General features: G+C 43.7%; 1 protein-coding gene across 6 annotated transcripts in view; it reads left to right on the top strand.

The window, feature by feature from the left end:
• The window catches only part of foxp2 (forkhead box P2), a 109,399-nt gene that overhangs the window by 71,356 nt on the left and 22,141 nt on the right, over positions 1-15,902 (top strand). For all 6 annotated transcript variants that reach the window (XM_051108399.1, XM_051108394.1, XM_051108397.1 and 3 more), the window contains 5 exons: positions 5,097-5,234; positions 7,763-7,852; positions 10,395-10,569; positions 11,270-11,483; positions 12,992-13,096. In XM_051108399.1, coding sequence (XP_050964356.1) covers positions 5,115-5,234; positions 7,763-7,852; positions 10,395-10,569; positions 11,270-11,483; positions 12,992-13,096 — 704 coding nt within the window. In that variant the 5' untranslated portion in view covers positions 5,097-5,114. The remainder of the gene's footprint in view (positions 1-5,096; positions 5,235-7,762; positions 7,853-10,394; positions 10,570-11,269; positions 11,484-12,991; positions 13,097-15,902) is intronic.

Raw genomic sequence — 15,902 nt, 5'->3', positions numbered from 1 at the left:
GTTGCTCGTGTGCATTCCAAGACAAGAGAGAAGTAGTAGATAGCTCAACCCAATCACTTCCTGAGCAGTGAGCCATCCTCCGAGTGTCGCCGATTTAAAGGTCAGCGACGCACAGCTCATCTGAGCGTCAGACTCCTGCGCCATGTTCCTTAAAATTCATCTACTCAGACCGCCAACTGGAACCGTGCACAAAGCCGGCGGAATTTATAAAAGGAGACTCGTGCCCTCACATTAACATTGATTATTAACAGCGTTCACCCAACAGTAGGGTTGTGCGCCATTCCGGAGAAAATTTGGAATGCCTTTTAAATTCCATTTCAGTTCCAATTTGAATTCACCAATAGAATGCAGAATTGCAATTTGAATTTAAATATCAGAAAGTGTAATCCAAATAAATTAACATTTAAAGAAGTTAATAAAACTGTGATTTTACTAGTGGAAGCAAGGTAAGATGTGGATCTAAGTTCAAGACTTTACATAAAAAGAAGGAGGGAATGAGAATATGCACATCCAGCAACTACCCAAGAAACATAGGAAACACAAGGGATATTTATACAGGCTGGGTTAAACAAGAAATCATGAGGAACCAATGAACAGAGGAACTACAAAAGGACTACAGGCATAGGAAACAAGTCTTGTTGGAAAGTTTTGATAAAGGTTTAAAAAGCATTGAAGTTTGAATGTTCATAGGCCTCACTGGTAGAACTTTGTGTTTAGATTGCACTTCTTGTGCATTCCAATTAAAATTCCATTTCAGCTTTCTGTAAGGTGTAACCAATTCAGTTCAAATTCCAAAAAAGTTCAGCCACTCCAAAGCGAAGGAAGAGGGAAAAACTGTATTTGCAGATTTGTGATCTTTGGTAACCAGGAAAGCATCCTACTTTACCCCAGTTACCTGAACTAGTGGGCAGCGTGTGAAAATTGCAAGGGATTTGGTTTGCAGGGGCTCACATTGCAATGCAAAAGAAGTTGAAGTATAACCCTTAGGCAAGAACCAGTGGAACGGTGGGAGTGGGGGAAAAAAAAATAGTGCCATGGCACCGCTTTGATGTAGAAGCAACAACTGTACCTTCTGACAGAAGATGCATGGGAGTAATAAACCAGTTCCAGCAGCCCTTACACATGCAGTCTGATTACTCTGGCCAGGGTGTTAATTGGATCCTAACTGGCAGATCTGATACGTGTAGCCCGGTGGTGGGAAGTCTTTCCAAGTGATGAACTATAATTCAGCGAGCTGCTTGAAGCTTGTGTAATTTACTGCGTGTCACTTGACGAGGAGAGCGATCCAACAGACTCCCTATTACCTGCGACATCACAAAGCTTTCAAGAGGGAGAAGAGGAGGGGGCTGATGCGGAGTGAGCGAGAGAGACAGATTTCCCTGTAAATGCCACGCGATGCGTTGTTTCAAATATGGTAAGAAACATATTTGAGGAAAACAAAGGAAGACAACTTTCAGACTGTGTAGACTTCGTTCTTGAAGATCAAATTTTTCTTCAATTGTAGTCTCAGTCTTTTGGACCACATTATGCATTTCAAAATCTTTTCTTTGAGTGGTTTTGCAGCATGATCTTAACTATGTTCCCTTTGGAAAGCACACTAGGCTTAACTTCCTGTAGTATGCATTTGATCCCTTCCTTCATTGACAAAAACGAAACTCTGGTTTCACTGTTAGCTCACATCCACTCTTCCCATACTATTTTGCTGAACTGTAACATACAGTAAATTGATTTGGGAAAACATTCCTGTAATCTACTTAACTCCGATCCCAAAGAGCGTTCACATTGATCTTCTAATCCAAACGATCACTGCGCAACTGTGTTTTAGGTTTGGATTAGTGCAAGTATGTGTTTATGTTGTCGATGACTCACAAATCAATGAGTGTGCGTATTGGTGGTCCCCAAGTAAAGCAACTCCATCGATAAACCCTTGACTGCGAAACCATTAATTACTGACTGAATTAGCAGCCTTAGCTTTACCAAAGTGGAAAGGTCAAGATCCTTTCCGAAGTCTAGGAAAAGCCCCATTCCTTGAGAATGAGATAAATTGGCGAGACAGTAACTATAAGTACCTATAGCAAGCGGTTCTCTGAAGTGGCCCCATAATTTGGCCAGTTCAGTCTGAACAGGCCAAAAGAATCAAATCAACTCTCACTAACTATTTTAGTTAGTTTGCACAAAAATAATTATAGTTATTAAACACAGCTCTCTCAGATGTTGTTGCTGGAATTACACCAACGGGACATTTGATGTGTTTTCAGGTACTGCAGGAAGGCTCAAGTCTTGCGTTTTTCGTTCTTATGATGTGGAGTTGACCGCCAAGACCCGTTTTGGCATAGCGAGAGCGCTGTAATGATCTGCTCGTTCTTTTGGAGGGCCGCTGATGTTTTCTCATCACTGACCAATTTAAAGCTATTTGTTCTACTCTCTCTCAGGTGCTGAGCCTTGTGGCTTTAAAGAGCAGGTCAATGGAGATCAGCTTGTATTTGTAGTTTTCCAATAGAAATCAAAGCTTCACGGATTGCCATTTTTGGACGTGCTTGTTGTTTAAAGTGAGAGTGAGAAACAGATGTCAGTTGATGGCCTGTAAGTAAATTTTCTTACAGCACAAGTGCTTCAAGTGCAGATGATTGAAGTTGATGCTTTGATTCATGAAGAATGCCATTATCGGTGAAGTTTTCTAGCACTCGTCGGGTTGCATCATTGCCTCTTGCAGTCGTATTCTTCATCTGGCATCCTGCAAGGGAAAAGACCCATTGTCTGTGACTGTTTACGGCTCGACCCTTTGGCAAACGCTCATTAATTATGCCCCGTCTTGGCGAAATCATTTCGGGGAGAAGCAATTCAGCCTCTGTTCCTTTCAATTCACCCAGCTTGTCAATCATCGCCCCCCGCAGTATCCCGCGGAATGGAGGTGTTATATTCCGCCAATTATCATGTCATATACTCGAAAATGTAAATGAACGTGTGTGTAAAATTAAATTTATGGGTTGTCAGTGAAGAATAAGAACCAGGAGAGCAATTACTTATCTGCTTTCATCTTTCAAGCTCTGATATATCATGCAGAAAACGCCGGCGTTAAATGCTGGAATTAGCATTGTGCGCAACTCGGAAGTGAGTGGGCCGAAACTTCAACTTTGTCTCGTCCTTTTTTGCTATGAAATGAAGATGTGTATCATCCGTCGATCTGCTAAAAAGCTAATGAGAGGCTCAGGGGCGTATCCTGAGTTCATTTTATTTCTCTTTGGCAAGTTCGAGGCGAAAAATACAACACACAGTCAGCTATGGTTCGATAAATAAACTTAGCGAATTGTTCTGAAATTTACATGTTTATTGTATTCGCCGCGCCGCGGTGCAGACGAGGTGATCGTTCGTTTATTCAGTCCGTAGCTCATTTAAATATACAAATAATGAGCGTAATGAGAACATCTCCGCTTGTATTTTCATGCTTTGGTCTTTATATTGTCATTTAGGCCGGCGCAGAACCCTGGCTGAACCTGGGGGTAATTACACATCACAAATGTGTCTTAAGGTTTAATAACATTGAAGGTGTAAGCATACATTTGCATAATTACATGCAGCTGTTTAATTTGTGACTTTGTTGCTTTGTTCCTTTGTTTTTTGTTTTTTCTTCCAATACCTCCTCCCTCGTCACACCTTTCCTCCCCGAAGAGAGACAGACAGACAGAAAGAAAGAAAGTGTATTTGTGTGTGCGCTTCCCTCCGTGGTACTGGAGGTGCTCGTTGAGTTTTGGGGCCAGTCTAATGAAGAATGGTGCTTGGATTTGTTTGAATATGAATATGAGTGGGGATGGAGTGTGACCTTCAGCTCCGCTACTCAGTTCATCAGGATTAGTCAAGCTCGGCGCTCAGGAGCGCTAATGCATAATGACTTCTAAAATGAAAAATGTGTAGTGACCATGCAAATGTCTCTGCTAATCAAAGAGGGGAACCTGAGCTGGGCCGAGCCAGGAGACTAAAACAAGGACGTGTCAAGGCCCTGAGAGCTCAGACGTACGGAAAGCAATCAAGCGGTCTTGATTAGCCGGCGCGAAGAGTCGCTCGGACCCCTCGCGACGTCTAATGGAGCCTCGTGTCTTTCTCTCAAGCTCAGAGACCACAACAATAGAGATGTTTACCTGTCATGACGCCGAAGGCTCGGCTGTCTTGATGATAGACAGCATCTGTCGAAGCTGCTCTGTTGGACGATGCAACATGTAGCATGCTTCATAAAGTACAAAGAATGCCCTGAAGAGTCAGAGTAGACAGGTGCAGCGTCCAGAAAAAAAAAACAGGTTTCTGTCTTTCTCCAAAAGCATTTGTACGGCAATTATTTTTATTCTTTTCATCGTGCAGTTTTAGGCATGAGCGAAGAATCGAGTCGAATTAATGTAAATGTTGCACGTTTGCAAAAAACCCGCTTTCTTCATTTCAATGCCGGGCTGCGAAAATATTTTCTTTGTTTTGTTTTTTAGCCGAAAAAGTTCTCTCGCACAGTTTGACAGCTGGTATTTTAATGATTCTTATCATTTAAAAAATGACATGAATTTTTAAAAATGACATCTCGTGGAAGACTTGTGCCTCTGGCTGCTTTCTTCCAAGCGTGCAACTTGGAAACTTCAATGCGCAGCGAGAGGCAACTGGTAATTCCCCTCACCTCTGTAAAACAGAATACTTCACAGCAGCTCAGCTTCAATCAGGAGTTTCTCACAGACTTTTCAAAGCTTCGGCAGCCTGAATCCATGCTACTTAGCTTAGCTGCTCCTCAACAGGCCATGTGTCCGCTTACGACCCACAGTCGGCTCTGGAGATGTGCGTCTTACCTGCCTGCCTCGTGTGTTGTAGCGCTAGAAATCGCCTGGGGGAGTTGAAGGGTTCAGCTAATTAAGGTCCTCCTCTATTTAAAGCGCAGTGCTTTTCCCATAGGGAGTAGCTGACAGAAAATATATAGAGTAAGAAAGTACACATGCACTGCCGAATGATTACATATACTGTGCTCGCACCATTTCCAGAGAGTTCGAGAAGCGTGTGACTTTGCAGTTGAAGAGTTTCATGAGATGTGGCTAATGCATCGTTCTCTGTGTCTCCATCTCTCTTAGGTGCCAGTGTCTGTGGCAATGATGAGTCCACAGGTGATCACACCCCAACAGATGCAGCAGATCCTTCAACAGCAGGTCCTGTCCCCCCAACAGCTCCAAGCCCTCCTACAGCAACAACAAGCAGTCATGCTTCAGCAGGTGAACACACATAAACACCCTCTTACTCGCTGTCCCATATGCAGTCGTGTTTTGAAACGGTAGCACGCAGATCCTCTCATCTGTCCTTGACATACTTAGATCAGAGAAACAAATATGGACAGGCGTGTAATTAGTTGTTTTCAGTGGGGACGTCTTTTGGGGACAAACGGAGCACAGAAACAAGAAAGTCAAGTAGAGTTAGTGGTACGTGAACTTGAACACTTTGAAAACATGAACTTGATTTCACATGTTGTTTGACTCATTAATGTAAGATGCATTGCAAGATGCATTGCTTTTTTAGTGTTGCAGCAAAGGCTGATATAGCATCCACTGCTCTGCACATTTTGTGTGTCTCCCTTATTTACCACACCTGATTCAGATCATCAGCTCGCTAGGAGAGAGATCCATGTACTGAACTGAGTGTGTCAGGTGAGGGAGACATACAAAATGTGCAAAGCAGTGTGTCCCCAGGACCAGGATTGAAAACCACTGATATAATGAGCTTTAGCGTAAATTAGCATGCTCTCCTACGTTCTTCACTTCTTCTAATAAAGCAGCAGTTTGAAGAGTGAGCATGGGTAGCTATAGCAGACATATGACATTTGTAGACTTTGTTTGTAGACATACTGTGTTTATTTTTGGTCTTTTTTTGACCATAAACCAGCCTAAACTGTTTGCTGGTCTTAGCTGGTCTCAGCTGGTCTCCTTGCCTTACAATGTGCATTTGGTCAGGCTGGGAGACCCTTCTTTAACCAGCTAAGACTGGCAAACCAGGTTTAGGTGGATTTTTCAGCAGGCGTAGTACTGTGAGGACATGAAATGATGAGGAAAAACATCTCAAACGACGTCGTATCCTAGTGTGTGCGCTAACAACTAGACCACGTCTCTGACAAGAGTAGATTATATCTTCAAAAGTGATTTTAAAATCTCTCCGAGTGAGCTCTTCATTAAAAACATCTCCATTAACTCAGTTAGCCTTGATTATAATTAGGTCTGTATAAACGGTGACGAGCGTCTCACGCTGAAGACGTCTCCCGCTGAACGAGACGGGAGAGCTCGGCTCCTGTATTCCGACGACGAGCTCCTGAGGACAGCACTCTGAGACGAAGAGGAGAAGTGTGCTAAATGCATTAATTCACAATGATGAATCCTCTCCTTTGAGTGCTTCACATTCATTTCAGAATTTCACTGCCTGTCAAGGCATCAGAGAGGAAAAAATATATAGGCAATAAGATTAATTGTTCCTCTAGCGGTAATGTGCAGCCGCATAAAAGTCCATATGGAGACGCATGATGAGGGGAAGTGCTGGTCTCTTTGTCTCGACCGGAGAGAGATGTTATTTATGATGTGACATGCAGAAGCACATCCAGGCATGTCGTGCGGCCTCAGGAGCCCTGGAGTCGGCTACGAATCTGTTTGTTCTGTTGTAGCTCTGCTTTGAGGTATGGCCACACTTATGTCAGAAGAGGGAAATAAGCAACAGATAAATTTTCTAGCCATCTACAACAGATGCTTGGTTTTGTCACAGGTGTAGCAGTTTGCTACAAGCAGTTACACAAACTTGTAATTTTTTCCAAGCACTTAAAGGATATAAGCAGAAGTATAAGATTTGTGCAACTGTTTGTTTTCAAGCCATTCAGGCCAGGGTTGCCAGGTTTTCACAACCAATTGCAACCTAAAACTAGCCCAAAAGTCGAGGGCGGTCTCCTGGTAGAATTTGCATTCCAGGGGCTGAATATTATGTAATTGGGGTCGCTTTAACCAGCGGCAACACTATGAAAGTAGCTCAATTCCGCGGAAAAACCACAGACTTGGCAACACTGCTTTTGTCACAACTTTAGGCTAGCATTTAGCACATTTGCATTTAGCGCTAAGAGTGTTTACCTTAACTGCATCTGTTCCTAGCGGTTAGTGCAAATGCTATAATGATATAATACTTAATGGAAAAGGGAAACAGAAGCAGAAAGTACTTTTCAACAACAATCGTAGTTTTTGTTATAAAAAAAAGCTCTGTATAAATAAATGTGATGATTATAAAATAGCTTAATGTTAGCTATGGAAGCCCGTTTCTGCCACTGAATATATATAATAATAGGTAATTGCGACTTTTTATCTCACAATTCTGCCTTTTTTGTTCTTGCAATTTCAAGTTTACATCTCGCAAGTCTGTCTTTTTTTCTCAGAATTGTGTCATATAAACTCGCAATTCTGACATTTTTTTCTCAGAACTGAGATATAAACACAATTACGAGTTATAAAGTCAGAATTGTGAGATACAAACTTGCAGTTGCCAGTTATAAAGTCCAGTTCTTAGTGGGAAAAAAAAGACTAATATGTTCACAGAATTGCGAGTTTATATCTCACAATTCTGACTTTTTTTCTCAGTTTATATCTCACAATTGTGAGATAAGTCACAATAGCCTTTTTTTTAATTTTTATTCATTGGTGGAAACGGGCTTCCATAGTTAGCACATTTGTTCTTGTATATTCCACACATTTTAATAGAGTATTTCCATGTCTTTCCACAGCAACACCTGCAAGAGTTTTATAAGAAACAACAGGAGCAACTTCATCTACAGCTTTTGCAGCAACAGCACCCAGGAAAACAAGCGAAAGAGGTATGATAAACACACCATGCAATCGGCAAAGTGATGATTTCCCTTACGTTCACCAACCACAAGCAACTTGTAAATCAGTCTATGCTGTCATTACAAGAGGGAACCTTCTTTTACCTCAGAGGAAACTTCTTCTGAATGCTACCGAAGCGCTAAAATTAGACAGACAATGTTGTCAGGTGTCTCAACTCTATCCTTGGCGGCAATTTAGAGTTACGCTGACGCAAAAATGCCCGCTTTAGCGTAGCACACGGGGTCTGTTCGTTAATGAACCACCGCGGCGGGTTTGGGCCGACGAGCAGAAAAGTTCGACCGCAGCGAGCTCATAAATCAAACTGACAGTCAGACCGTGGATCTGTCTGACAGACAGACAGAAGCAGACTGAGAGGGTTGCTGACACGCAGGAGCAGGCATCAAAAAGCGAAGCGCGGCAAAGAGAGGGGGGCGGCGGCAATCCAAACAAAACGTGCGGAAGCAGTTAAATTGATCAGCTAGGTATCGTGGACGGGAAACGTCCCCCGCCCCCAGCAGTCTCTTCAACTGGCACCTTGCACCATTGTCTCTCTTCAAGCAAGCCATTATGCAGGGCCTACAGAAAGCAGGACTGACCTCCCGGAGGCTTTGTTTCTGTTTGGATTTGCGAATAGATTTTTTTCAGGCCCCCGCCATCAAATATGGAATAGAAATTGCTCCCTTATTTCTCACGAGACGGCGGGGCCAATCCGCACGGCTCACTCCATTATGCAGTCTGTTTTCCAGTGAGCGCATCACAAGTTTTGCCTCTCTTTCTCTTGCTCTCTCATCCCTAAACTAAAGGAGTGAGGTCTTCCTCACCGTTCTTGACTGAAGGTCTTCCTCTGGAGTCCGTTCAGTCCTACCGCTGGTGTAATTCCGAGCAAAAATTGGAAGTTTAACTTTCCTCCTGTAATGGGGGTCTTTGCTTTCTTGTCACTGAGTAGGTTGTAATGTATTCTGACAGGAGAAGAGGAAAGGGAAAGCGGATGGGAGAGAGAGAGAGAGAGAGAGAGAGAGAGAAAGCTCAAGCTAACAGGGTCTCAGCAGAAACTAGCTCTCAGTTTGCTAATGGACCTCTGGAGATTTTGTCCACAGAAGCAAACTTCAGTCATTTTTAAGCCAGACCTCCTAAAAAACAGCTAATAAATTGAGTCTGTACGACATGGAAATGCAACTACTACACCACTTTACATTTCTGAACAGTCGAGACTAAAGAGGTGTCTTGTCGTTTCATCACATGCAAAATTATACAAACATCGAGCCTCGTTCATGAATCACTAACAGAATGAATTTGCATATATGACAATTTACGTGAAAATGGTGTTACAAACTAGTACGACAAAGTTATATGTTGTGCCTGATTTATGAAACATGAGAAGAATATGTGAGCCTAGACCACAAAACGAGTCTTAAGTAGCATGGGTATATTTGTAGCAATAGCCATGAAGATATGTATATATTGCATGAAGATATTTTTACCGTAAATATATCACACTTAATTTTTGATTAGTAATATGCATTGCTAAGAAGTTCATTTGGACAACTTTAAAGGCGATTTTCTAAATATTTAGATTTTTTGCGCACTCAGATTTCTGATTTTCGAATAGTTGTATCTCAGGCTACTGTCCTGTCCTAACAAACCAAAAAAATGTAAAAAAAAAAATGACCCTTATGACTGGTTTTGTGGTCCAGGGTCACATATTTACAGCGTTTTTTTGCAGTAATGCAATTTAACGCACAAATTCGATTTGCTGTTTTTTTCATGAATGAAACTCAAATGTTGCAATTTAGTGATTGGATCTTGCAAGTTATTTTAATTTCACATGCATATCTACTTTACAAGTCCATATTATGTGAGTTTATGCAAAATTTTCATAGCTGATGTTTCATGAATGGAATCCAGTTGTTTAATTGTAATATGTTCTATGCAAAATGTGCTTAATGAGTTTTACATGGGTGTTTTGTTCACTGCGATTTTGCTAACCCTTTCTGTTATTGTTTTATTTTGTAACATCAGCGTTTACCTGATTTTACAGCTTTATTTTTATCCATGGAAAGATTTCAAGCATAGTTGCTGTGCTTTGATCATTGAAGCGCTGCATTGTTTTTCTGTGGTTTGCCGCCGCTGCTGCTGCTGTTGTTGTTGTTTTTGTTGTTGTCTTCGCCAGCTTACGCAAGAGGCTCGACTGGCGGTAAACAGGGCTCGGAGGGGATGGGGGGGTGGGTGGGTGCTGTAAATCTCTCTCAGCTTCCCTCCCTCCGTCACCCCCTCCCCGTGGCCCCATAAGCTGTAATGGACCATTAGAAATGCAAGACAATTAACTATCAATGGCGGAAGGAGGGGGCTCCACGCACCCTCCCACCCACAGTTTACCACAGTCCACGCAAGCAGGCGAGACGAAGAGAACGAGACGGCTAGGTTCCACTTGGGCCACATGTATAACCAAACACACTTTCTCGTCCATGTGTGTGATTAGTGTTTTGCGTGTGTATGCTCACTCGCTCTCTTTCTCTCTCTCTCTCACTATAGCAACAGCAGCAGCAGCAGCAGTTGGCGGCACAGCAGCTGGTCTTTCAGCAGCAGCTCTTGCAAATGCAGCAACTGCAGCAGCAGCAGCACCTGCTCAACATGCAGAGGCAGGGCCTCCTCTCTCTGCCCCCCGGCCCAGGACAGCCCACCCTCCCCGGACAGACTCTGCCGCCAGGTAACATCCTCACGTGATCATCTGAGAGTATGCGTGTGTGGCTGCGTCCTCTTTTAAACTCCCTTTTTTGTTTCCTGCTGCATTTTGCTTGCCATTTCAGTTTTTTCTTTTTCTGTTGCTTGTGTCTGTGTGCTTGTTGTTTTCCTCTCTCCCCCTCTCTCACTCTCCCTCTCTCTCACTCTCTATCTCCCTCCCCTCCTTGCCTGTTGTTGTTGTTTACGGACTCGCAGTGCGAGCTCAGAGCTCTGAGGAAGACGAGCTGTTGCCATTTGCTTTTTTCCTGGAACAAACACCTGGTGCTACTGTGTTTATCGAAATGGCGGTGGATGACAATAGTTTGAAAAAGGCTCTTAATTGGAGTATAGCCGGGGCGACACGAAGCGGAATAGTCATTTTATCATCCAAGGGATTATGTGATGATTTGATTCTGCACACAGAGGCTTGTTTATGAATGCATAATCATGTGCAGATGAGTTCCTGGTTGCTCTGCACTTTCGGATACCACGGGAACGAAGCGAGGGATGAGTGTCCGGGTCGATCTTGCGCTGGTTTACCTCCAGATGCTTAAGTGTGATGCTCAAGTTTCGCAGCAGAGCACAACAGGTTTACCTACCTTGTTAGAAAAGGGCAGACGGGAGCTCGTAATGAGAGTTTTTCGTGAATGATTGTGTCTGTAAACCTGTTTGTGACTCTCTTGCAGCTGGTCTGAGCCCCGCCGAACTCCAGCAACTTTGGAAAGACGTCACCAGTAGCCACGCCATGGAGGACAACGGGCTAAAACACAGCGGCCTGGACCTGAGCACCACCAACAACTCGTCCACTACCTCCACCAGCAACCCCAAAGCTTCTCCGCCCATCACCCATCACGGCATCTCCAACGGCCAGTCCCCGGCCCTCAACAACCGGAGAGAGAGGTACATGCACACATGCATGCTAAAGCTATTTGGAAGTGCGTAGGTTTATTCTTCCGGTTACCCGATCACCATTGGGTCCTTGAGATCCGGCTGTATCAGCCATTTAAAGTCACTTTAGATGAAAGCGGTGAATGGATGAAAAACTCCAAATCCCTTTTCAGATATACGTGATCACTCGATAAAGGGTCTTGTGTGCAACACAAAGGCATGTTAACAAACACAAACCAAACAGCCGTTTAAGCTACTTTTCATGTGCAACACGGAAAACGAAAGAACGGTTGATGTTTGTCCCCATTTGCAAAAGGAGAATGCTCGTTCCTTCCGGGAGAGGGCTGTGTGTTTTTGTTTGTTTGCTCATCAATAGTTTATTAATGTCTGGATAACAGTTGAAATGAGACGAAACCTCCCTCGAGACAGCGTGCTATTGAACGCAGCGCCTTCCGGTATATCAAACGCATGGAGGTGCAACTTTCAGTGGCAGGAACACACAGCTCACCTCACTGTACATTAAGTATTTAATACCTTGCTTTTCTTTTGAAATTGCTTTGCTGGCGCAGCTTGTCATGTAAATAGAATACACTGTGCCGGTGTGGCATTTCCTGAGCGTTTATATGCGCGACGGCCCTTTTATATGCTCCGCGGCTGCTGTAAGACATAGATTCGCATATTTCTCCATGTATTATTCAGTCTGTAGCGGCCATATGTTAGTACATAGCAACAGCCGTTGACTTCACTGGGGGTGGATGTGTTGTGTAATTGGTTTCAAGTACGTAGCGTCTTCACAGAAAGCCCTTTCTTGAGAGAGATATCTTTAGAGGCAGAGAAGAAAAAGGAAAAAACAGAGAGAGACAGGGAAATAATTTAAGAAATAGGTTACACTCTTCTCGTGTGTTGGCGGAGTCTCTCGGGCCCGCGGTCGTTCGTAATCACGGAGTGTGTTGTGTTGTCAGAGCCAGCTGCTTTCTAAGATGTGCTGGATCGATAACGGCAAGGTAAAACAGCCGGTGAGGTTTGTGTGTGCGAGCGTGTGCCGCACACAAACACACGCCGTGCTGGTCTGCTTAGCCTCACTTTCACACATTAGCCCCTCAGCACCATTAGAACTGGCGGTCGTAACTTACCGCAATGTCTTTTCACAACAGGTTGTGTCCTTAAAAACGCCAGCTCCACCGCAAATGAATCTCCTGGTGAAAATTAAAGCGCAGCGGCCGGTTTTCTGCTATTTACACAAGTTGTCCGTAATGGATTTACAAGGTGAAAGCCTGTGGAAAAAATGTTGACGGCCGATTTTACTTGGCTGGGCCGTGTGTTTTTTAACACACTTGTGTCTCCTCAGTAATACTTTGGATCAATAATCACAAGGTGGCCTGATGTTGAGGGAAAGCATGTGTGTTTTTTCAGCTTTGCTGAGCATCAAGTCCACCAAATTGACCCAACTTTTGGTCATAGTATCTTGACAGGTACCATGTTTTCCACCACATTTTCAATGCTCATTATTTCTCTTTCAGTTCGCTGCATGAAGAGACCGGAGCATCACACTCCCTCTATGGTCACGGAGTGTGCAAGTGGCCAGGATGTGAAAGTATTTGTGACGACTTTGGACAGTTTTTGAAGTAAGTGATCATCAAGAGAAAATTTATGTGCACTTGTCTGTATGACTCTTTTTAAATGCTTACTTGATGCTTAGTTGTTACGTTTGCTTCCATTGACACTTTATACAGTTTTCAGACTTCTGCTGTAAATCTGCAAAACAGATTTCCCAAAGGCGCCTTTAAACCCATCATAGGCGGTGCTCAGAAATGACCGTGCATCTCTACGGCTACGTGAGTGCATGATGGGCTGGCGTTGAACGGCAGAAGCTAATGGCAACCCACATAGCCGTGCGGTGTTGTCATGGCACAGCTAACGGAGTGAAATGAACTCTTCATGCTCCATCAACAATTTAGTTAATTAGCTCATTTGTAATTGGCCGGCTTTGTTGCCGGGACGTGAGTGGGGGGACATCAAAGAAGAAGGTGTTTGCAGTGCTGGAGATTGCAGGTTATCACGTTGCCACTCCGAGGAAAGAGCCTCACCATCAAAGAATGGAGAAAAGGCTTCATTTGAATATTCTAATTAGGTCCGTAATTAACTGTGAAATAATAATCTGGTGCGTTTGGTGGGTGTAAATGTCCACGTCAATTCATGTAAACGGCTTTTGAGAGTGATGACGTTGGTCTGTCTAGACGCAATCTAAAGAGTTCACTCCAAACAAGTCAAGAATTTCGCTCCCTTGAGTTAACTAGTTGGTTACAACCATCAACCAAACTGCAAAGTACAGGGTTAACTAACCCCGTCTACCCCTTTGGGGTTTGTTTATTACGATTGCAGCACAGCATACATCAGAGATCATGTGATCATTTCCCGCCAAATCTGGTGTGCAGATCAATGGTTGACGAGGACTAAATAAAAACGCTCTGCATCTGACAGCTTATGCGGTAGGATGCCGTTACAGCAATCATCCTCCAAATCTTCGTTGAAATGGGGGCGAGACACCCTCTCAGAGTCGGAGACGCCCGTACTGTAACTCGTACATGAAAACGCTCCCACAAAAGACAGCGTGATCTGAGCTGGCGAGATGGCGGGTGGCGCCGTGCCTTGGAGGAGCGATTGTCGTGTCAGAAAGAAGCTTTTAATGTCGTTCGGAGATGCCAGTCACTGCTGCGTATCATCCAGGTACACACGCTTAAAATGGTTTACATAAAATAGGTGTCAGATTCAAATGGCACCTTTGATGGGGAAGCAGGGGGCGGAGGGATTCACCCAACCTGCGCGGGCTTGTAGCTCGCGGAGAAGAAACCAGCCACGGTTTTGTAATCTTTGTTGTGTTGCTGAGAAAGTTGTCAAGATCAGCATTTAAGCGCAGCTCTGCACTCTTTCATGCGCCGTGCACCTGGAGAGGGGTAGCCAAGAGGTGCCTGGCACGTTATATTAGCTCTGAAGTTCAAATAGACGTGCGTGAATGTGCGTGCAAGCACGCGGGTACACCTCGAGACGTGTGTATTAATGCAACAAAGCACGCGTCTTGCGGGTCTGATTCGGGGCAACTTATTTGGGGGTTACGTGCAGCTAAAAGACGAGGCTAATGAATTCATAGCGTTCTAATGTTGTTCTGCTACGCAGGCGATTTTGTTATTGTTTAAGCTCCAGATTGCTGCCCTAGTTCCCTTATTGATTTCCTCTCACATGTTTGAGAAGAATCAGGATGAGTGGGGAGAGAAAAATACAGACATACCCGCTGGCCTGTAATAAAGATTGACGTGCTGTCAGTGCTGTAGCATCTCTCCCATGTGGACGCAATATGAGCTTGTGTATCTCCGTAAACAAACCCTTGCATGATCTAACAGGGCTTTTACAGGGAAATTAATTGTCTTTTTCAGCTATTTAACATTTAGAACTGGTGAAGCAACCTGCCGAGCTTTCGCCTCTTACAGTGCTGCGTCCTAAACTGGGCGCTAATGAAAGCCAACAGGAAGTCCCAGGTTAGATTAATCAACGAGTGATGAGTCCTTAGCGAAATGGTCCACGTTGGCCTACTCGGCTAGCTTTAACTCAGCCGATTTCATTCTGTCTGTGGATGCACTTCGCAGTCCGTTGCGTACCTGTCCGTCTGTTTCTTAGACCATCAGAGCCCTCATTCCCCATCTCAAAACAAAAATCAATATGCCTATAAAGTGACCCATAAATTACAGGCGGCTCCAGAGATGTTTGCTCAGAGCGAGCGGGCGGCCCCGTCTCATTCTCCTCTCACCTCTCTGTTTGAACTAAACCCAGCGCCACAGGCTCATTAAGAGATATTGGTGACTGCATCTAACCCCCCTCCAGCCCCCTGCTTTTATCAATGCATAGTCAAACACCTACAGCCTGAATATTTCATAGCCATGCAGTAATCTGGATGTAATCACCAGCACTAACTAGCTCTCGCTAGCGTTAGCACTCGCTGAAGACTCTGTTGTGCTGTATTTCATCCTGCTGGCTATTAAAAAAGGTAATTGCGACTTCATTTCTCACAATTGCTACTTAGTATCTCACAATTGTGACTTTATAGCTTACATTTTTGACTTTATAGCTTACTGTAGACCAATTTGGAGTAGACGTCAGTTACTTCACTGGTCCACAGACGTCAGTGGTTGCAAGAAAACACTGGTGGAGATAAAACGGGTAAAATCCATGAAATAAGAGAGAAAAAAGCTATTTTGATGTCAAAATCGGAATGCAAAAAAATTTTATAGAATACTGTCGTCAAAGACGCCATTTAAAGCTAAACACATACGTTTAAACGTACATACTATGGATGAAAACTGCTATGATTACTCTACTTTTAAAGCATAAATTTGATTTAAACAATAGGTCTACATAATATTCACGTATGCTGTTCAT

This window comes from Labeo rohita, chromosome 4 (assembly GCF_022985175.1).
Source record: "Labeo rohita strain BAU-BD-2019 chromosome 4, IGBB_LRoh.1.0, whole genome shotgun sequence".
Taxonomy (NCBI): Eukaryota; Metazoa; Chordata; class Actinopteri; order Cypriniformes; family Cyprinidae; genus Labeo; species Labeo rohita.
Note: the sequence above shows the minus strand (reverse complement) of the source record. Positions and strands in the feature narration are given on the sequence as shown.